Source organism: Herpailurus yagouaroundi, unplaced genomic scaffold (genome assembly GCF_014898765.1).
Source record: "Herpailurus yagouaroundi ecotype Mexico unplaced genomic scaffold, PumYag 185, whole genome shotgun sequence".
Lineage (NCBI taxonomy): Eukaryota > Metazoa > Chordata > Mammalia > Carnivora > Felidae > Herpailurus > Herpailurus yagouaroundi.
Genome location: NW_024412416.1, coordinates 585,343 through 608,287, shown reverse-complemented (window position 1 = coordinate 608,287; position 22,945 = coordinate 585,343). Strand labels below are relative to the sequence as shown.

Below are 22,945 nucleotides of genomic sequence, written 5' to 3'. Positions count from 1 at the left end.
GGCACAGCTTGTGCTGGGGAGAGAGCAGGGCTATGGAGAGGACACCTGTGCTCAGGGAGGGAGACAGCAGGACTGCAGGGGATGGAGGGGGGGGGGGAACAACTGTGCCCGGTGGGACTTTCCCCGCCCGGTCACACTCAGCCAGGCCCGGGGTCTGCAGCACGCCCTCCTCGTAGGTCTGTTTCAAGGCTCAGCACGCACGGGAGCCCCTCCCCCACCGAAGTTAAATTCACCACGTGTCGGCTGGACTCTCCAGGCCGCCAACTGACACGCGGTGTTTCTAGCCGTACCTGGGACCCCAGCAGCGTCTTGGTGTAATAGTCTCGAGGCATGAAAACTTCTACTATGGTGACCAGACACCAGAACGCGTCTTCTTGCTCCAGGTACAGGAGGGCCACCGCCACCAACCTGTAAACGGACGGACAGCAAGGTGAGGGCCAGCACCCCACGCACCGGGGCCCGGGCCACACGGCTGGTCAGCTGCAACGCGCCGTCTGCTTACACAGGCGCGGCCATCTCCAGTCCCCCAGCAAAGAACAAGCAACTTCCTGCACGGGCAACACATTCGTCCTTTTCTTTCTTTTTTAAGTCATCTCTGCCCCCAATGTGGGGCTCAACCTCACAACCCCGAGATCAAGAGTCACGTGTTCCACCAACCGAGCCAGCCGGGTGCCCCAAGTGAGGCACGTCCGACTCTGGATTTCAGCTCACGTCATGACTGCATGGTTCATGGGTTCGAGACCCGTGTTGGGCTCTGTGCTGACAGCACAGGGCCTGCTTGGGATTCTCTCTCTCTCTCTCTGCCCCTTCCCCCTCTCAAAATAAACACTAAGATAAATGATGTTTGAGAAACAAAGGTACTGCTCCCGCCCAACCCTTTCATTTGGTTTTCGTTTAAGGATGCTGAAATTCTTTCCCGGTGATCAACCAGCCTCGTTAAAAAAAAAAAAAATGCTTAGCTAATGCAGCTCTTTTGTGCACAGAAAGTCCAGGGGTGAGTGTACGATGGGTTACAGAGAACCACGCCGAGGGGCTTTCAGAGGGAGCTGAGGCCACGGTGTGCGTGCACGCGGGGGCAGGAGCCTGGACAATGGTTAGCTTGCTCGTAAAGGAAACCTGGGTTCAGCCGTTACACTGTCCCCAGTCACGGACCTGTCCGGTGATCCCAGGCTTGACTCCCAGTAGGCATTCAGGCAGGATCTGGACACAAAGCAACGAGAAAAAAAGCCCTTCTCTCTGCATCTGAAATCCAAGCGCCTCTGCTCTGACAGCTTCTGTGCCTCGCTTACGGGAAACCCTAACCCTACTTCTCCGAGGCTGGTTATGGTCTTTTTCTTCCTCACATAAAATTATGATGGATTCACCTCGAATTAAGACCTTAAAACGAGGGACGTGGGGTCGGCGGAAGGGGATGCCTCAGGCAGGCCTGACCGCACGGGCCGCAGGCAGGTGGCCACGGCAGGGACGGACAGGAGAGACGGCAAGTCCGCAGCACCCAAAGGTGTGGGGTGTGGGGAGCGGGGTCAGGGGTCTGCAGTCAGCACAGCCTGCAGGACGTCACTTTAACCAAGTTTCAAGAAGGTAGGCCTCGATCACTCACAAAAGGCTAACATTCTTCTACCCAAGTTCTGGGTTCTCAGGAGGCACATGTAAAATATTTGGGGGAAAACCCCAATAAAATGGTTAAAGTTAACAGGCCCTAAGGGTGATGGGGTGCGGATGATGGGGGCAATTTTCTGGAAGTTTTACTGTGGAAGAGGAGGTTCCACAGTAGCGCCAGACGAACGGGGCGCCAGCGTCGCCCCCAAACAGGCGTGCCGGAGGGATCTGCTGGCCCTCGGAGGGTTGTGGCTTCTGGAAACTGTTAGACTGGGTGTTCCACATGAATTGTGGATTCAAAGAGAACTAAACCGTTCCTTACACGGCATCCTGTTTACAGCTTTTTTTCTTTTAACGGGGGCGCAAAAGGGCAGCCGAATCCATCACTTTCGGGGCACAGACAGCATATCCGTCCTCCCCACCACAGAGGCAGGTGACTTCCTTGGGAACTGCCTAGTGTGAACACGCCAGCTGAAACCTTCCTTCTGCAGCACGGCCACTCAGACGCAAACACACGGCCCTTACTGGAGGTCAGTATCTGGCACAGAGGGGGAGTCAGGGCCTGCGAGCGGCCAGAATTAACCGTCAGCATCCACAACTCAACGTGTGCGCTTGGCTTATGGCAAAACTCCTAACGCACGCAAGCACACACAGCTTCTTCACGCTTCAACGTATCTCCCGCTCCCGCTGCACGGACAGAGCATCACTGGACGAACGCAGGGCCAGCGAGTGCAGAAAGCACGTCAGCCACAGACACCAGGCACCAAGCAGCCACGGCACGCAGCCCCCTGCGGCGCAGACCCCGGGGCCTCCGGTGGCCTCGTCCCGCCCTAGCCCGGCTCCGAATGAGGAGCGACGAGGTGGGCGGGCTCCCAGTGTCCTCCGCCTATGGAAGCAGGGACGTGCGTGAGACCCGCAGACTCTCGTCCACAGGTGCCAGGTTCCAACCGGCCGCAGAACCACCTGGGGCAACTTCTCAACTCACGAAGATGCTGGATGAACGAGGAACGGCCACCAGCATCCGCTTCGTGCGTTATGAGCGTAAAATCATGTAAAATTATAATTGAAAGTACAGTGAGATCAAACTTCTGGTCAAACCCTGAACCTCGTGAGGAACCAGGACAAGAAATGTAGTTGCTTCAGATAACGTCAATTTGGCAGTGGCATTGTTTTCGTATTTTACTTTTTTCAAGTTTATTCATCTGGAGAGAGAGACGGAGAGAGATCCCGAGCGAGGGAGGAGCAGAGAGAGACGGAGAGAGAATCCCGAACAGGTTCGGAGCGGTCAGCACAGAGCCCAACACGGGGCCTGGACTCACGAACAGGGAGATGGTGAGCTGAGCCGAAATCGAGAGTCGGCTGCTCAAGGGACCGAGCCGGCAGGCGCCCCAGGGGACGCTGCGTCACTCGGCCCAGCCGACCGCAACTTCCCCGCAGGGGAGGGGCCCAGCCCGGCCGGTGGGGGGCACGCAGGAGCAGCGTGGGGCCGACACCCACCTGTTCAGACCCTGGCAGTAGCCGATGTCCGGGTTCCGCCAGGAGAAGGCCAGCAGGACGTTGCGAAGCTTCTGTATGCCCTCCGAGGTGGGGCAGGAGTAGTGCTTGTTGTTGGGCAGGGTGCGCAGCAGGTCAAGCTCGATCTGCTTGGAGGCCGGGTTCTGCTTCTCCAGCGCCTTCTGGAGCAGCGTCTGGAAGTACCCGGGCTCGGCGCTGCCCTTGAACTTCCGGGTGTGGAGGTCCACGCACCACTTCCACACCTTGGAACGGTGCTCGTGCGGGATGCCCGCCCGGATCAGGTTCTTCAGCTCCGGGGAGCACGCCATCTCCCTGTTCATCGTGCTCGCAAAGTAGTTTTCCCACTTGACGCCGGTGGACACTTCCTGGTTTTCCGTGAGGTGCAGCGTCTTCAGGTCCAGCGCGCGGACCTTGGCCACCAGCTTCTCCTCCTCGTCGTCCTCTGGGACGGTCCTGAACCCGTAGATGTCGTACTCGCTGTTGAGAAAAACAGGAGGAAAATAAAACGATGTGACTTCCACAAAAACGGCACAACGGCAAAGAGAGCCAGCCACGTGCACGTGGCCCCGTGACCCGGGCCCCGGCGCTGGAGCGGCCGGGAGAGACTGAACTTGTCCGTAAACGGGGTCAGGACGACCGGCTGTCTGCGCGGGGGCAAGTCGGACTAGACCTCTTCTTGATACCAAGAGAAAAAGGGAATCCGAGGGTGTGGAAAGCACAGCGGAAGACGCCGGCGTTACTGGGAGATTCGGCCACGCGGATGCACGCGTGTGTGTACGTCGCACCTGGACGGACGAGGAACTTTTGTGTTGGAAGAGCGTCATTTTAAAAAGCGGAGAGACGAGGGAGAAAACATTTGTGTGGATATCAGGGACGTGGAAGGCAGGACAGTGGCCCCAAGGACGTCAAACCCCAGGGCCTCATACCCGTGACGAGGTCGCCTCACAAAAGGCATTCACGGCGGGGAGCTCACCCCGGGTGTTCCAGGGGCCAGCGTGTGCACAGGAGCCCTTCATGGTGGGAGTCGAAGGAGAGGGGCCGCGTGGCCCGCTGTCGCCGGCTGCGGAAGGAAGCGGGGGCCGGAGCCTGGGGACGCAGCGGCCTCCAGAAGCAGGGGTTGAACGCCACGCCCGGCGGCCCGGGGAATGCGTTACGCCGACGATCCCGTGACCATGTGCCGCGGGGAAGGAGTGCAGCCCAGGACGCGTCGGCCGCCGGCAGAAGCCTAGTGCGGCGTTGGAAGCCGCGAAGTGTGTGGCGACCCGCCAGGCCGGCCACGGGAAAACCAGCACGCGGGCCTTCCGTGTCCTGCTGCTCTGGAAACCCGCCCTGGCGCGGCTGCAGCTGTGTCCCCTGCAGGTCGGGGATCCCCCTTCCAGTCTATACCCGGCAGGACGGGAGCTCGCACACAGACAGGCAGACCCACGAACCACGTGTTCGCCCGCCTCATCTGGTAAAGGGAGCACGGAAGGAACCACGAGGGGAAGGAATAAAGACACCGAGGTCCGGGCACCACACGTCCCCCCCCTACCGGGAAGGTACACAAGGCAAGAACGAAATGCCCGGAGCCACATGTATCCCCCTGTGCGATTTCAGGAAGTTAACACTGAAGGCAGGCAGTTGCAAAAACACAGAACGTGGTGGGATGCGCATATTAAAAAGTGTCATCAGGGGCGCCTGGGTGGCTCGGTCGGTTGAGCATCTGACTCTGGATTTTGGCTCAGGTCGTGATCTCGCGGTTCGCGGGTTCGAGCCCCGCGTCGTGCTCTGCGCTGACAGCGTGGAGCCTGCTGGGGATCCCCTCTCTCTCCCTCCCTCTCCGCCCCTCCCTGGCACATGTGCACACCCAGACACGCTTCCTCTCTCCAAGTAAATACACTTACGAAAGAGGGCCATCAGTTAGAAGTTAGAAACGCATCCTGGAGGTGTTTTAAGGTGAAAAGACAAAATGAGTGGCATCTGCCTTAAAACAACTGCAGGAAAAAACCTTGGGGGAGGGGAAGACGAAACCAGACCGGCCAAACACTGGTAACCGCTGACGGTACACGTGGGGTGTTGCTGGCTGTCACTTTGTAGGCTTGAAATTTTCATCAAGTAAAAACGAGTCCGCGCGTACAGTCAGCGTCCTAGTTACGCGCGGTTTGAACGCGTACGATGTACACAGCGAGGGCCCGACGGCGCACGAGGGAGGGAGGAAGGACGGTGTCTCCAGAGCCGCCAGCCGGGGTGCCGTCCGCGGGCCCTGCCCTTGCCCCCGGGCACCATGACCGTGGCCGGCACGTCTCCCCCACGGCCTCAGCCTCCCGTGCGGCACGAGGGTACACGCACCCGCCTCGCCGAGCCCGCACGGCTCCTGGCGCACAGGCCTCGGCAGTGCGGGTGCCGTGCTTGAGCGCAGACGTGGGGAGGCGGTGCTGACCAGGCTTCACCGGGGCGGGAGGTGCGAGGCCCCTGCAGCAGGGCCGTCCCGGAGCGGCCAGCGGAGGAGACAAGAGGAGACGGGACCGAATCTGCAGGTTTCTCCGTGTCCAACGTCTCACGGATCTCATTTTTCAGAAACTACTACCTAAGGACCCCAGGGGGGAGAGCCGGCACGGGCTTCCAGACTCCGCCATTTTCTAACATGTGCGACACTGTGCGTGTCCAAGTGTGTCCACGGCACGCGTCGGAGCCTCAGCGGGTGCTGGGCCGCCGAGCCAGGCCACCCAAGCGTTTTCCCCACTCGGGGGCCCCCGTGCTCTCAGATGCGGTGACGGCTATCATGTTCACGCTACCTTTCCTGCCACAATGCCATCGGGTGCAGCTGTGTCTCGGGACAGGGCGCCTACTCGCCGGGACACGGCCTCGTGTCCCACTCCCCGTGAACGGCCGCTGTGGCTGCAGCAGGGGGCTTCAGGGGGGGGTCCCACCACCCGCCAGCACTTTTACCTGACGAGACGAGGCTTCACGAATGCCTGCTCCGGCTGCTCCGGGCCCTCCACCTGCAGAGCGTCCTCCAGCAGCTGGGCTATGACCTCGCGGGAGGGCCCCTGCTCTTCCGAGCACACGGGCGTCTTCATTTCTTGCAGCAGAATCAGGTATTTGCTTTCTATCTGGCAGAGCTTGGCTTCCAGGCTGGAATACTACAGATAGCGTGGGGGTTACCTCCGTCCCGACCGACGAATGACAAGCCCCCAACTACCAGGAGGAGAGGTGGGGGGGCCGTGTGGAGGACAAGAGATTAATTTATGTCACCGGCCACCCGTCATGCCCCCTCCCTTCTGGGGCTCCGGCACCAAGGACCCAATGCCAACACACACATGGGTCCTGGACGGCCGAAGGGAGCAGCAGGAACCAGAGCACGAGCCGGTTCCTGAGGTCATGTCGTGTCCCTGGCATGTGGGCCATGAGCAGGCGCCTGTGTGGCACCCACGCTTTCCCAGGACCCTGTGCCTGGGACCAGCTCCCGTCCGCCGCCGCCTCAGACAAGACAGACACCGGGGAGAACACGCAGGCACAGGTCGGGGGACGGGGTGACGGCTGTCACGTTCACGCTGCCTTTCCCACCACAATGCCATCAGACTCTCGCACCGCCACCATTGGGCTGGCAGCGAGGTGTTCTCCCCCTTCCCCGTTTACAGGTGGGAAATCGACCCCCACCACAGCTAAAATCACAATCCAAGGAGCCTTCATTTGGGGGCCTCAGAATAGGATTTAAGCTTTTCTGTGAATCCCGTTATACGTGCAGATGGGACACAGCAGGGCGCCTCAGATGAGACCAAGCACCCAGCCCTCTGCGCTCCCAACGTTTCAGACACGATTCGGGGTCGTGACCACACCCCCCCACTGGCAGCAGGACAAGGTTGCAGGCACCCGCTTCCGGAAGGCTTGGGTCCCCCGCCACCAGGACACAGAGCCGCGCCCGACCCACCTTGGCCATCAGGTCCCGCTCCCTCCTTTCTGCGTTTCTCCGCAGCGCCGAGAGCTCCAGAATTTCCTTGTTGAGAAACTTATTCTGGGTTTTATACCCCTGGAGGCTGTCCTGTTGGAAGAGAAGACCCGTCGATTCACACCAGCTGAAGGCTGATTATTCTACATAATTAATATTCCGCCCCTGCAATTAAACGGTCCCGCTGAATTAGGGCCGACCACCACCGCGGCCACCAGGACCCACGTCCCCGCTCTGTGCAGACACCTACCTGCACTCACGTCCCTCACACTCCATTCTTTCCTAAGCAGAGAGACAGCACACTTTCTGCGGGTGCTCATTTTTACTCACCCACTTTGCACACCGCACACGCCCTCAACTAGAGACCCACACCTGCAACTGACAGCGGGTGAGGCGCTCCGGAGAGCACGTCCCTCCCGTGTCCACGTGGAAGACGTCAAACTCTGGCCCAGCTGGAAGGGAAGTACAGCGAACCCAACATTCCCTTTACCTAAATTCACCAATGGTTAACGTCTGCCGCATCTGCCATGTTTTAAGAGGCCTCACGGGCCGGCGACAAGCTCTACCAAACGTGGGGACACGTTTGGCTCTGGCCTTGAAGCCTGAGGACAGGAAGCCTGAGCCGGACACGTGCTGCCGGGCGCAGCCCTTCATCAGTGTGCTTCTCCCGCTCTGCCGGGGCTCCCAGGGAGGCTCTGGCCACTCGGCCTTGGCCACAGCCACAGGAAAATTCGGGGGCCGGCCGGGAGTGGCCAGGGAAACCGCGGGCTCCTGGACCCTCACAGGACAGAAGCCAGGGCCGTTCCCCGAGACGTGCCCCAGGCTGGACATCGCCGTGGGGCTGGTGGCCCATAACCAGCCTAAAACCCACAGAGAAAATGACGTTTCCGTGATCCCTTCAATCGCTAACATTCGCGGGGCACTTGCTAGGGATTACGGGTCAGCATGACACTCCTGATCTGCCTGCACCACGACAATTGCTGGGCAGCCGTCCCCAGGTCTCCGCTGCCCGGGTGAAGACGGAGCCTAGGGGCCGGGATCCGGCCTCTGAGAGCCAGGCCGCTGGACCCCGGGCCACTGGCCACCGCCTGACTGATACACGCACACCTTCTGAGTCCGTGGGACCACATGTCATGACAGGCCCGCGAGACACCTAAATCTAGCCCCACAGAAGGCCCCGATCCCCTTCCGCGGCCTCAGTCTCGCCCTCCTGGTGGGTGAGAGCTGCTGGCGGCAGACGGAGGAGAGGGAGCGCCGGGCCAAGTGCGGCACATGCCCGAGCCCGACGGACCGAGGCCGAGTGACACAAGGGGGTGGGTGACAGCAGGAGAGCAGACCAACAGTGTCTTCCTTGGGAGGGCCTGACTGTTCATCACAAGGACGGTCTCCCTACGGTGACGATCACACCAGGGAAGCCCCGTGAGGCACCAGGAGCCCGAGCCCCGCGAGATCCCCGAGGGGAGGGCTGGGTCTCAGGTGAACACGCTGGGCAGAGAAGGGGCCCAACCCGCCATGGGGGCGCTCGCAGGCGCCACAGCTGGGCTTGAACGCAGGCCAGGTCTGGCTCCAGAGCTGCGTCTAGACCACCACGAGTGCCGGCCCACGTCTCTTCCCTGCTGCTCACCCTCAGTGCACCTGTGGTTCTGCCTCTGTCTCTGCTTTCAAGCCACACTGGGTGCCACGGGGGCGGGGGGCGGGGTGGGGAGGGACACACAGTGCGCCTCCAGCAGAGCGCAGAGCCCGGCGCGTGGCCGGACAAACGAACAAGGCCGCCAGCGTGAAGGCCCACGCGGAAGGAGCAAATCGCAGGAAGGAGGACGGGGCGGCACAAGGGGATGGGGACACAGTCACAGGACGGGCAGCCCCAAGTCACAGCGAGGACAGCGCCCACCGAGCCGGGCTATGGTGCCGGACAAAGCAGGGATCAACCTGCTCCGGGCACAGAATTACGGAGCCACGGAAAAGGTCTGGAAGGAAGTATGAGAAAGATAAAGTCCTTACATTCTAGGCTGGAAAAATATGACGACCAACGTTTACTCCCTCCTCAAAATACCCCGGAAAGTGACCCTGTCTGTATCAGACCAATGAGAAGAGCTCGCAGGTTCCAAACAGCACGAACCTACAGGCGGCAGACACGGACTCTTGACTGAGAAACCCGGAAACGATGGTGACAGTGACATGACAGAGTGCCGCCGACACACACAGACGGTCCCCCACAAGGACGTTTAAACTCGGGGACAAGAGAAGCAATCAGCGTGGGAACCACGCAGCATTAAGTGCTGGAGGACACAGAGGACAGCAAGTCCCTACTTCCATCCACAACCCCTCACGCTGCGTTCAATTCCTGCAGTGCCACGGAGAGCCACGCAGGTGAGCGTGTGGGGCCAGAGAGCCAGTGCAGGGGAGAGGGTGTGGGGCCGGAGAGCCAGCGCAGGGGTGAGCGTGTGGGGCCGGAGAGCCAGTGCAGGGGTGAGGGTATGGAACTGGAGAGGCAGCGCAGGGGTGAGGGTTTGTGACTGGAGAGGCAGTACAGGGGTAAGAGTGTGGGGCTGGAGAGCCAGCACAGGGGTGAGGGTGTGGGGCCGGAGAGCCAGCGCAGGGGTGAGGGTGTGGGGCTGGAGAGGCAGCACAAGGGTAAGCGTGTTGGGCTGGAGAGCCAGCGGAGGGATGAGCATGTGGGGCTGGAGAGCCAGCGCAGGGGTGAGGGTTTGTAACTGGAGAGGCAGTACAGGGGTAAGAGTGTGGGGCCGGAGAGCCAGCACAGGGGTGAGCATGTAAGGCTGGAGAGCCAGCGCAGGGGTGAGGGTGTGGGGCTGGAGAGGCAGCGCAGGAGTGATCATATTGGGCTGGAGAGCCAGTACAAGGGTAAACATGTTGGGCTGGAGAGCCAGCACAGGGGTGAGAATGCGAGGCTGGAGAGCCAGCACAGGGGTGAGCGTGTAGGGCCGGAGAGCCAGCGCAGGGGTGAGGGTGTAAGGCTGGAGAGCCAGCACAGGGGTGAGGGTGTGGGGCTGGAGAGCCAGCACAGGGGTGAGAATGCGAGGCTGGAGAACCAGCACAGGGGTGAGCGTGTAAGGCCGGAGAGCCAGCGCAGGGGTGAGGGTGTGGGGCTGGAGAGCCAGTACAAGGGCAGGCGAGCCAGTGCAGGGGTGAGGGTGAGCATGTAGGACTGGAGAGCCAGCGGAGGGGTGAGCATGTGGGGCTGGAGAGCCAGCGCAGGGGTGACAATGTGAGGGTGGAGAACCGGCACAGGGATGAGCATGTAGGGCCAGAGAGCCAGCGCAGGGGTGAGGGTGTGGGGCCGGGGAGCCAGTGCAGGGCTGAGGGTGAGCATGTAGGACTGGAGAGCCAGCGGAGGGGTGAGGGTGTGGGGCCAGGGAGCCAGCACAGGGGTGAGCGTGTAAGGCTGGAGAGCCAGCGCAGGGGTGAGGGTGTGGGGCTGGAGAGGCAGCACAGGGGTGAGCGTGTAGGGCCGGAGAGCCAGTACAAGGGTAAACATGTTGGGCTGGAGAACCAGCACAGGGGTGAGGGTGTGGAACTGGAGAGCCAGCACAGGGGCGAGCGTGTGGGGCTGGTGGCCGACCACCCCGCCTGGACCCCAGGGCCACACAGAGGCTCCAGAGAACCTTCCTCCTTCTTGAGCTCTCGGGGATTTTGGAGCCACAGGCTTTAAAAACTGGGGAGAAACGTTGGAGGAAAAGGTCACGAAATCACCAAGTGACCGAAACCACCCTGCCCACCGTGCCACAGAAAAAAGAGAGTAAATAAGGGCGAGAAACCTAACCCGGACCAACTCCGTGGGTCCCCACAGGGAGCTGCATGGACACAGGACAAGCCGCTCCATCCCGCACGTGCTCTGGCTGGGCCCGCGTGTGTCCCCACAGAGCATGCTCGGCGGGGCCGGCAGGCAGACGCTGCCAACACAGGCACGCTCACAAAACGTCAACTCCAGTCCACGTTAAACAAGGTGGCGTGAAACGCACATCACCCGCGCGGCGCGGGTCGGGCACGTTCCAGGCCGTGTGCGCAAGCAAGGCCGGCCCACTGGCAACGCTGACTGAGACGTGTCGCCGAGAAGCCGTCACTACGGAGGCCCTGCACATGTCCCAGTGATGCTGCTGTCAGCCCAGTGTTAAGTCCCGTTTTAGAATTCTCTGAGAGACCCCCCCCCCCCACCCCGCCACGTCTGCCACTTGCCATCCTCTGCACTGACGGGGGCAGGCGCTCCCGGGCACACAGCGGGGCCTCGCCGACAACCACAAGGTGGCGGACCTTGGCCTCCGAGGATACACTACACTCAGGGGCCAAACACCCTCGGCGCCAAGGTGTCTACACAACGAGGGTAGCCAGGTGAGGAGCGTGTTGGGGACGGGACACACCTGCAGCTGGAGACCCGCGTGGGGTCGACTGGACTACACCCAGGGTCCCTGTGGGGCCTGAAGGACAGACCACGGGCCCTCAGCTCTCCTGGCGAGGGGGGGCTGGCAGGCTTCTCCGCAGGCACGGAGACCACCCCTGCCTCCCACAGCAGCGCGCTCCCCCGACCTGCCAACGGGTCTGCACCCTGGGGACAACCCAGAGACCCAACGTGTTCAGGAAGTAGCACCCTCCCCAGGGCCAGCGTGGCCACAGGGGCGCCGGCTCCGAGCGGGCCTGTGGGGCAGCCGACCCCACGCTCCGCTCCCCCACCAGGCACTGAGGCCGGCACCCCTGCGCGACATCGAGGGGCGGCCCGCACCGCCTGTCTGAACCCCGCCCAGCAGCCGGAGCCCACACCCCACTTACTTTCAGCCTGTCCAGCTCCAGCTGCTCCCTGCTGGCGGGGGAGCCGGGCACCCCCGTGGGGGAAGACGTACTGTCCTCGCTCTCGCTGAGCTGGCGCGAGAGCTTCATGATGACCTCGTCCTTGGCCTGGATGGTCTCCACCAGCATCCCCAGCTGCTCGCTGAGCTCGCCCACCTTGCCCTTGAGCGTCCTCACTTCCTGCTGCAGACTCTCCCTCTCCAGGGTGAGCCTCTCCAGCTGGCCGCTGAGGCCCAGGATCTGGTCATCCTTGCGGTGCAGAAGGTCGAGCGCGTCCTTCGGGACCCCCTCGGAGAGCCGGCTGCTGGCGAAGTATTTGTCATACTGGGACGACCGGACCGTCTGCTGCAGCAGCCGCACAAGCTCCTGGAGCCGGAGGGGAGAGCAGGGACCGTGAACAGCTGCAGGGGGCAAGGCGGGGCGGAGGGAATGCGGAAACCCCACTGGGAGCGTGTTAGTAGCGAACCTCCTCTCGAGGGGTCTCGGAAACAGAGAGGAAGAGACATTAGCCGGCGGAGCCTGTCTGCAGAGAACGGTAATAGGAAACAGGAAACAAACACGCGAACTGTGATCAGCAACAGGTCCCAGTGAGCCCACATCGGTGTTTAGAAAACGGGGGCTCTAAAACCTTAAGCCTCAGCTCTCGTCGGAGCAATCAAGCGCGCTCAGTTTCGGAAGAAACGGTGTTGTCTGACAGCACGTGGAGACTGTTCCCACCGGGAAGGGACTCTGGGCCAGCGCTGTGTCGAGAGAGACTGATGTACTCGTGTCTGAACGCGTGACCTGGGGCACCAGAGTGCCCACAATGTGACACCCCGAGGGGAGCCCCCCCCGGGGAACAAAACATCCAGAGACCCACGAAAGCCAGGCTTTGCCCCTCTGGTCCCGGCGGCTGATGTGGGGGGACACACATGCGCAGAAGGGAAGTCACCTTCTGACTGGACAGGTCTTTCTTCAGCCGCTCCAGCTCCTCCTGCTGGCTCTGCAACTGCGTTTCGGGGGCCGGCTTGCTGACGCCGCCACTGCTCTGCGGCCCCTCGGCGGAAGGGTCACCACTGACGTGACGGTTCTTGTAGGACCCGATCATGTCTCTCAAAGGGCGCTTTCCTTTGTAGGGAATACGTCCAAAATCAAAGGGAAATCCTGAGCTGGTTCCTCCTACGTAAAAACAAAACTTTTTTAGGTGCAGGACAAATCCTCATTCTGGGAAGTCCGGTGAAACACACCAGCATCCCATTCGTCATCCTCCAGAAAGCTGTGTGTCCCTCGCGCAGGGGACACAGGCGGGGGCGCCTCTCGCCCGACTCCTCCTTGATGAAAACCAAGGCTAAACTCAAGGAGCGGGATCCTTCCGTGTTACACTTGTCACATGATCACTGCTAAAGAAAACGCTCTCTCTGCTTGCTCAGTTTCTAAGATGAGGCCTGGTGGCACTAACGAGTCTATGACAAGGCTTCCCTGCACCTTCTCTCAGGACTCATAAGTTCCTTTTCCAAAAGGTCAGTTCACGTCACCGTTCTCCCATGTCATCCACTTTTAGGACCAAACAGAAAGAGAACAGGCCAGGGAGGAGCATGGTGCTGGAGTCCTTGCAGGGTCCCCACCTGCACAGACAGCGGGTTCCCCGTGGGACTCCCACACCTCGGGGATCCCTGGCTTCCTTTTGCTCATCTGTTCCCAGCAAAATAAAAACAAGACAAAACCCCTCCCTAAATGTACGTTTTCTTCATTGTGAACACGCTTTAGAGCATGACTACCTTCTCTTTCTTAAAAAAGAAAAAGGGTATTTAAAGGGGCGCCTGGGGGGCTCAGTCGGTTGAGCTCAGGTCATGAACTCGCAGTTCGTGGGTTCGAGCCCCACGTCAGGCTCTGTGCCGACAGCTCGGAGCCTGGAGCTGCCTCAGATTCTGTGTCTCCCTCTTTCTCTGCCCCTCCCCCGCTCACACTCTCTCAAAATAAGTTTTTAAAAAAATGGGTACTTAAAAATACTAAAGGACCCAAATACATTTCTGCACCAATGGATTCAAATACATATTCAAGCTATAAGGAAGCAATGTGAAATAGTACAAACCACATAGGTCCCTTAAAGCTAGAAAACAAGGCCCTGACTCCCTGCTGTTTTGGGACAGGGGCCACCCTGGGAGAGGCCAGTGACTGGGTGGGTCCGGTCTTGTCCTGTCGAAGTGTGTGCTCACAGGGAAAATCCGCTGAGTACTCATTTGCAATCAGGGAACTTTGTGTGTGTTACGATTTCGATTAAAAAGTCCACTTAGCAGGGGCGCCTGGGTGGCTCAGTCAGTTGGGCATCCAACTTGGGCTCAGGTCGTGATCTCACAGTTTGGGAGTTCGAGCCCCCTGTCGGGCTCTGTGCTGACAGCTCGGAGCCTGGAGCTGCTTTAGAGTCTGTGTCTCCTCTCTGCCCCTCCCCCGCTTGCTCTCTCTGAAAAAAATAAACGTTAACTTTTTTTTTTTTTTTAAAGTCCACTTAGCAAACCCTAAGAGACTCTTAAATACAGAGAATAAACCGAGGGTTCTGGGGATGGGGGGGGGTTGGATGGGGGATGGGCATTAAGGGGACACTTGCTGGGATGAACACTGGGTGCTGCATGTATGTGATGAATCATTAGATTCTACTCCTGAAACCATTATTACCGACTATATATAACTAACTTGGATTTTAGTAAAAGTTTGACAAGAAAAAAAAAAATCCACCTACACAGCAGGGGAACAAACACAAAGGAGAGCGGCTGGGCGCCCCGAGCGACAGGGCGACAAGCTGGCGGGCTGACTCACAGCCGGTACAGGACGGGTCCGCAGACCCCCGCTGCCTCTCAAGGGCGACTCCCGTCAGGAAGGTGCCCACAGGCCCCGGGAGCCTCCTGCCCACTTGGCCGCTCAGCCTTGCTGACCCCTCCCTTCCTTTTCACTCCAGGAGCCTCTACCAGAAGTCAGAGCCAAGGCGGCCCATCCGCCAGGACCCAGGTCCCCTTCCTCAGGAGGCGCTCCCGCTCAGGTGGGCCCCCCTCTGGCGTCGCACCCACCGAGCCGGCCCCAGGGAGCACAGCACGCCCGTCTGGCCGCATCTCACACCCCGTCATGTGGGACTGAGGGCCCCAAAGGATGACCCAGCGAACAGAAGCAAGTCTTGGCCACCCTCCCCAGGGGATGGGAAAGGTCTCTCCTTTAGTAAATACTTGCCCCCCCCCCCCATAAACATTTCCTAAAATCCCGCCTCCTCCTGCCAGGCCACGCTAAAATCACACATAGGGCAAAATTTCAATATTATTGTCGTTTTACATGAAAACATCAACATTCCCTCGTGGATCCCTGGACAGAGCGTCACAACCGGCTGTACAGACGGGGTCAGGCTGACAAACCCCCCCGAACAGAAATCCAGCCCCAAACCGGCGGGAACAGGACAGGGTGTGGTTCCAGGGGGCGGGGCCAGAGGGGTACACCGCCCCAGAGTGCCCTCGTCCCCTGGCGTCACCTCCTGGTCACGCAGCTGTGGAACAAGTGCAGGGTTAGACTATTAGATCAGACTCACTGTTTCTACGTGTAATAACACGCTGCCATAACTTTAAGATGAGTCGTTATCTCTTAGAGATACATACTAGGTGAAACATTTACATATAATGGAGTGACGTCTAGAATTTACTTTGAAATAATGGTGGGTGAGCACGGGGAGGGGAAGGGGCTGGGAAGAAAGAGAGGCCCTGATTTCACGACGGCACAACAAAGTCAGACGGGGCCACACCAGAATCCGTGACCTTGCACGTTCTACCTTCGTGTCTGTCACAGAATTCTGTAAACACAAGGTTTAAAAAAAAAAAAATGAATACATCTGTAAAGAGCACCAGGACCCCCGGATGTCCCGTCCCTAACTTCACAGGCCCTCACGACTCATCTCCCACAGAGAGGATGCAAATCCCTGCGCCTCCCGCTTCTGGGACCGCCTGCTACGGAAGGGTCCCCGCGCCCCTGGGGGCCGGTGGAGGGGGGTCAGGCAGCAGGGACCGTCCTACCTTTGTTTCCTTCGGGCGCCTGCTTCCTCCTCTCTTCCTGCACCATTGACTCCTCCAGGTCCTTAGGGTTCGGGTCTAAAAGCTCCCACTCTTCATTGGTATAAAACACACTCTTGCGACTCTCACCGTGTCCTCTCCCAGGACGGAAAGATGACATTGAATTTCTGTCAGGAAAGAGGAAGCGTGTTGTTGAAAGAACCGTACAAGATGTAACTTCACGTATACAGCTGTGAAAACGAACGGAGGAAACGGAGGGAGGGGCAGTCCCCACGCGGAGTCAGCAGCACACGGCTCAGTTTAAGAGCTGCCAGCCCGTGACCCAGCAGTTCCCAAGTTCCCAGACGTGGGCAGGAAGACGGAGGGGAGTGCCCATGGCAGCACCGTTCATTCCGGCAACAACGTGACGGTGGGAGCCGGACAGCTGCCAGAAAAGACGCGGTAAATACACCACCGCGGAACGGGACTGCGTCCACCCGATGCTCGCTTGTGCCCGCGGCCACCACTCGAGGCGCCAAGATCCACCAGAGACGGAGACACGTTCCCGTCCTGGCGCAGAGTACCCCAGAGGAAGCAACACGTGGCACAGGGCAAGTGTGTTTTAAAAGCTGAGCGAGGGGCGCCTGGGTGGCGCAGTCGGTTGAGCGTCCGACTTCGGCCAGGTCACGATCCCGCGGTCCGGGAGTTCGAGCCCCGCGTCGGGCTCTGGGCCGACGGCTCAGAGCCTGGAGCCTGTTTCCGATTCTGTGTCTCCCTCTCTCTCTGCCCCTCCCCCGTTCATGCTCTGTCTCTCTCTGTCCCAAAGATAAATAAAAAACGTTGAAAAAAAAATTTAAAAAATAAATAAATAAATAAATAAATAAAAGCTGAGCGAAAAAAGAAAGAAAATCAAACAATGACGTGTACACGTGACATGTTTTAAAATTAAAAAAAAAAACTTTCTAACGTTTACTTACTTTTGAGAGACAGAAAGAGACAGAGCATGAGCAGGGGAGGGGCAGAGAGATTGGGAGGCACAGAACCCGAAGCAGGCTCCAGGCTCAGCCGTCAGCACAGAGCCCGAGGCGGGGCTCGAACTCACGAACCGTTAGATCATGACCTGAGCCGAAGTCAGACGCTTAACCCACTGAGCCCCCAAGCGCCCCTAAAGTGACGTATTTTAAATCTTCAAGGTCACAGTGGTAACAGACACTGTACATGCGCGTGTGGTTAAGACTTGTAAGTGACCAGTCACCCGCGGGAAGGTCAAGGCGAGGAGGCATGTGCGGGGCCGAAGATGCGCAGCTTACACCGCTGGATCGACACATAGCTGAGCGACCCGACAACTGACCCCAAGCCCAGGTGTTCACCTGCAGGAACAAGACCGTGTCTGCACACAGGACCAGACCTTATTCATAGCAGCCACAAACGGGGTACAAGCCCCAAGCACATCCGTGGTGAGGGGGTCACCCAGCGGGACACGTCCACACACTCTACATGCTGTTCAGCGATAAAAGGGAACGAGATATGAAACTCTCCCCAATGCGCAAGAGTCCCAGAGAGACCGTGCTCAGTGAAGGATGAGGACAAAAGAATACACACAGCGTGACTTCGTCCATGTGAGTCACCAGAGACGACAGCGGAGCACGGACCAGGGGCTGCAGGGACCAGGTTTTGGGAGAGGTCGGCGCAAGGGGCCCAGGGGGCTGGGGGGGCCACGGAAATGCTCCAAGCCTCCATCACGGAGGGGTTTACGCAACCACGTACGGTTCCTGAAACCCACCAGCCTGTACACCTAACACAAGTGAATTTATTGTAGGTAGATTACACCCGATAAGGTGGTTAAACTACAGACGAGGGAGAAACGTGTCGTGTGGCTGAAGGCACTGGGGCGGGAGCGGTGGCCGCACGTCTGTGGGGAGCAGACGGAGGGCACCCTCACGTACGACAGTCATGTCTCAATGTTCTAGGTGTTTCTAAAGCATGACTGTCTGTCTTTCCCTGATATGAACCGTATCAAAGTGCTTTAAAAATACGAACGCAGAGAAACTACTTAACGCGCTTCAGTTTCTGCCGCTGCATCAGCACGTACCGCGCCCCCCCCCCCCCCGCCCCAGCTCCACCGAGCAGCCCCGGGAGCCAGGCACGGACACCTGCTCACAGGCTCAGTGTCTACTCGGGACCACGGGCAGCGTCTTCCCTGTGCTGTGTATCCCGGTGGCGGCGACCGCGGTGCCTGCACGGGTGCCCACCATCGCCCCAGCAAGACCTCTCACAAGGGTGGCCGTGTTTGCAGAAAAAGCCATTGCAGAGCAGCTGCTCAGAAAGGGAAACAGAAACAGAAAGAGAAAGAAAATCTGCTCATTTCTTGGACACGACTGGCTCGTTACTTGGCCGAGTGCGGGCCCTGCCGGACCCACGACACAGCGGTTTCAGTGGCCCGGCCGTGGCTGCCGCGGACATGCCGCGCGTGGGCACCAGCACCCCCAACGGGACGAGTGAGAAGCACTGAGCCCCGGTTCTCACGGGGAGAGTGCGGGAAGGAGGCGCAGGGCGGGAGGAGGTGGTCTGGGAAAGAACAGCTATTTACACAACCTGGACCTTGCACACACACCCCACAGGGTTTCCCCATCTCCACCCTTGGTGAGGCTGCTCGCACAAAGCCAGGTTCTCCCTCGCGGGGACGCGCGCCTACCCAGCCCCAGGTAAGGAAGCAATGGGATCAGGCTCAAAGCGGAAGCTCAAGCCAAAACAGCAAAGAGCCCACGTGAGGTTCAGAGGTTCTGTGACTGCGACACGAGACCTGGCTTGCACACACTACCCGGCTCGCAGCTGTCTACACAGGGCCTCCTGGCGGAGGTTCGAGGCCCCTCCCCAGGCAGCCCTTGCTCTTTGAAGACCCCACTCTCGACTGACAAACCTTTGAGACGGCCTTCCATGTCCCCCAGGCACTCTGCCAGGTACCCACGCTTTTGTTCAATAAATGAACCGGCACGGACAGTGAGAGGCCACCAGGAAGGCCAAACGGCACCTTGAGACCTGCCACGTTCAGCCTGAACTTTCTGTAAACACCAGCAACCTCCAGAACCAACAAGAAAAGCTTTGTTTCCAAATTTACATATTTCAGACTGACTTCTCCACATACATTTACAATCTAACAGAGAAATAACTTTTTTTTTTTTTTTTTGAGAGAGAGACAGAGCGTGAGTGGGGGAGGGACTGAGAGGGAGGGAGACACATAATCCAAAGCAGCCCCAGGCTCTGAGCCATCAGCACAGAGCCCGATGCGGGGTGGGGCTTGAACTCGTGAACTGTGAGATCATGACCTGAGTCGAAGTCGGATGCTTAACAATGACCTACCCGGTTGCCCTGGGAAATAGTTTATTCAACACTCATTCGAGCTAGGATTCCAGATGTGATGGGACCACGGGGAAGCACCCTGCCAGCTCGGGTCTGGGCTCCGCCAGCTCCACCAGCGGCAGGAAGGCTCCCCACCTTGGACACAGGCCGCCTCGGGGTCACCAACGGAGGGGACCTGACAGCTGCCCCCCCCAGTGACAGTGACACAGCCCATCCTCTGGTACAGATCAATTCTCAGACAGACTGTCCCAAGAACACAGACACACACAAGGGTATCCGGAGATGCCATCTGAAAGGCAAAAGGCAGAAGTGACCAGAAGGGGCCTGTGGATACGACCAGGGACCTCAAGATGGGGAGAATCAGTGTCCACATGGGAGGGAGGAGGAGGAGGCCCAGCACAGAGGATGGCGGGTGACGAGCCACAGGCCCGGGGTGGCCGCAGCCACCAGGAGCTGGAAGAGGCCACGGACGGACTCCCTCTGGGGCTCCGGGAGGAACCAGCCTCGGACGCCCTGAAGGTGGCCTTGGGACACGGATCTTGGACTCCCGGGTCCTGTTATGGTGATCCGCTTGCCCGCCCACCACACTTCTCGTGCCAAACCTCAGCAGGCACTCAAGTGTGGGCCGCCACGTCTACAGGCAGAACGCATTACTGCCAACAGGACGACGTGGCAAAGCGGTGTCGTCAGGAAGACGCGGTGCAGAGGGCCCGGCCACCTGACGTGGATCAATGCGTACACCGTCGTCATACACACGCCATGGCATCCAGCACAATGTGCGCTGCCTTGAGAGCCCCATCAAAGGAGAAATGCTCCTCTTGTGGAACCCCAGGCAGGCGGAGTCGCTCCAGATCCCCACGGCCCAACACACAGAACCTGCACCCACCCCCGCGCCACCCGTGCGCCACCAGTGCCCAGCGCCCGAGCTCCAGGCACGTGGACCCGGGGACTCAGGAAGACTCACCGCCTTCCCTCCTGCAGGTGCCTCCGTGCACTTCAACACCTAAGTCAACCCCGCCGTCCTACAGGGCCTCCCCACAACCCCTCAGCGTAGCCAGGGGTGCGGTGACCGCCGGCACAGCCCTCCCCTGCACCCCACCTGCCCCCAGTCTCCCCTGACGGCACGGTGCTTGATGGCAGGACGCAGAGGGCACGGGAGGGCATGAAGGTGACTGGGACAGACGCCGGGCTGCACGGCTGGGGCGGTCCTTCAGAGACCGCTTCTCAGAGCGGGCGGCAACCCCAGCAAGCCCCGAACTCGGAGGATCGTGAGGAGCACGCTGCCAACACACCAGAAGAAAAGACACTACTTAGCTTTACTGCCTAACGCTGACATTCTCCGGGGTTGGTCCGGGTTTTGCGTGCTCACAAAGGGCACGCGTCCACACAGAAGCGTGCGTCCTTCACTGTGGCTCCCGGGCAGAAAGGTGGACGCCGCTCACACCCGCTCACACCCAGCACAGCAGGCGCAGGGGCAGAGCGCTCCGGCCACGACGACTGTGGAGGAGCCCAGGGGTGGGGGTCCCCAGGAGAGAGAAGGCTCCCGGCAGGGGGACGGCCTGAGGAGGGGCCTGGGGGCAAGACCCAGCGGGTGGAGAACTGACAGAAGCCAGGCAGGCTGGCAGTGGAGGCGAGGAGCCCAGCGGACAGGGAAGGCCTTGCGCCCGAGGCAAGGAGAAGGAAGGGAGGAAGGAGGGATTTGGGATCACAGGGACTGGGGTCCCCGCACCAGGAGGGTCCAGGACCAGCACACGATGCAGACAGGGTCCTCTTCCCACCCCCCAGCGCCAAATACAACAGGAGACACGGGCCACTCACGGCCTGGGAGGCCCTGGACGAGGCTCTGGCGTCCTCGGAGCCTGTCCAACGGCCACCAGCTGGCCGAGTGCACTTTCCAGCTGGGCCTGACGGGCTGGAGCCTCTCGTGGCCGTCGTGGTTTCTGGGGAGCGGCATCACTCGGCCACAGCACTGGTGATACGTGGCCTCAAAAGTGAAGTTTGGGGACAGTCGAGGTCGAGACAGCTGCGAGATGATGTGTGGAACACGCCCTCATGCTCCCCGGGGGCTGTCAGCCCCTCGGACCCTGCAACCATCGCACCCCATGGGGGCCAGAGGCCAGCTACCCCTTCTTTGTGCTGTCCTAACGTCAGTGCAGGGGTGCCTGGGGGGCTCAGTTAGTTGAGCCTCCCACTCTTTTTTTTATTATAAAAATTTTGTTTAAATGCTAATTTTTGAGAGAGAGCATGAGCAGGGGAGAGTGAGAGAGAGGGAGACACAAAATCTGAAGCAGGCTCCAGGCTCTGAGCTGTCCGACATGGGGCTTGAACTCACAGACTGTGAGACCATGACCTGAGCAGAGGTCAGATGCTTAAGTGACTGAGCCACCCAGGCCCCGCCAGCACCCAACTCTTGACTTCAGCTCAGGTCATGATATGGTTCGTTAAGTTCAAGCCCTGCGTTGTCGGGCTCTGTACTGACAGCATGGAGCCTGCCTGGGATTCTCTCTCTCTCTCTCTCTCTCTCTCTCTCTCTCTCTCTCTCCCCACCCCCACCCTGCACCAACTTGTACTCACCAACTCATATCTGTCAAAATAAACTCAAAAAAATTATTAAATAAAATAACCGTGTGACTATACTCCTTGGGCTTTTTCTTTTTTGAGGTCTGAGGCATTTATGTAAAAGTCTGTATCATTCATTCCTGTGTGCGTTCGTTCTACGTTATTACATCTAAACATTCGTCAAAACCAGAAAAGTTTGTTAAGAACTTTCAGATGCTGCACTGGGGCTTTGGCACCTTGTCTCCCGACGTGGACAGAGCCGTGCCTATGAGGAAGACCGTGTCCTAACTCCACATCACAGCCAGGTCAGCCACCTCCCCAAACCACCAAGCCTCTGGGTGCCGGCGTCAGGCACTCTGACACGGCCCTAGTGCCCAAGACTGCACGGTCTCCCCAGATCACCAGCTGGGCACGCACGTCACCACTTCCACCAGGCCTGAGGTCAGGAGAGAAGCTAGAGCAAAGGGGCAGGGCAGGGCAGGGCCGGGCACGAGACTAGCGGGCTAGCGTGGTCCCTACGGCCACCATCCCCCTGATGGGGCCCGACAGACACCGTGGAGAGCGCAGCAGGACCGGGTGACTTCACCACCACTGAACATTCACAACCACCCAGTGGAAGGGCGCGCACATACACACACACACCAATTTACTAATGGAGAATACAGAGCTCAGAGAGGTTAGGTGACTGGCTCAATACCACACAGCTAACGTGTAACCAGGCTGACTGTACAGAGCGCCAATGGAGGGAGAGCTCAGCACCTGACAGCGGATCTTGCGTCCAGGCCACAAGGCACTGCTCACGGTCGTCACACAACCTGTGACACCGTGGCGGCCCACGCACACCTCCTGCACAAACCCGTCTCCCTCACGCCCTGCACAAGCTCCAGAGCACATATTTCCACATGGCCAAGCCTACGCTCTCCCCGTCCTGCCCACACAACCACCCCCAGCCCTGAGCCCCCGCTCCCACACAGACCAGCCCCAAGCCCCAAGCCCCCACTCCCACGCAGACCAGCTCCCAGCCCCGAGCCCCTGCTCCCACGCAGACCAGCCCCAGCCCTGAGTCCCCAGCCCCTGCTCCCACGCGGACCAGCTCCAGCCCTGAGCCGCGAGCCCCTGCTCATATGCGGACCAGCCCCCAGCCCTGAGCCCCACTCCCATGTAGACCAGCCCCCAGCCC

General features: G+C 59.6%; 1 protein-coding gene across 4 annotated transcripts in view; it reads right to left on the bottom strand.

Moving 5' to 3' along the window:
• Nucleotides 1-22,945, bottom strand: part of TBC1D2B (TBC1 domain family member 2B) — a 68,352-nt gene that overhangs the window by 10,504 nt on the left and 34,903 nt on the right. For all 4 annotated transcript variants that reach the window (XM_040493440.1, XM_040493442.1, XM_040493441.1 and 1 more), the window contains exons 4-10: nucleotides 15,871-16,034; nucleotides 12,777-13,003; nucleotides 11,828-12,211; nucleotides 7,025-7,135; nucleotides 6,043-6,236; nucleotides 3,097-3,591; nucleotides 291-408 (exon numbers count right to left, since the gene is read on the bottom strand). In XM_040493440.1, coding sequence (XP_040349374.1) covers nucleotides 291-408; nucleotides 3,097-3,591; nucleotides 6,043-6,236; nucleotides 7,025-7,135; nucleotides 11,828-12,211; nucleotides 12,777-13,003; nucleotides 15,871-16,034 — 1,693 coding nt within the window. The remainder of the gene's footprint in view (nucleotides 1-290; nucleotides 409-3,096; nucleotides 3,592-6,042; nucleotides 6,237-7,024; nucleotides 7,136-11,827; nucleotides 12,212-12,776; nucleotides 13,004-15,870; nucleotides 16,035-22,945) is intronic.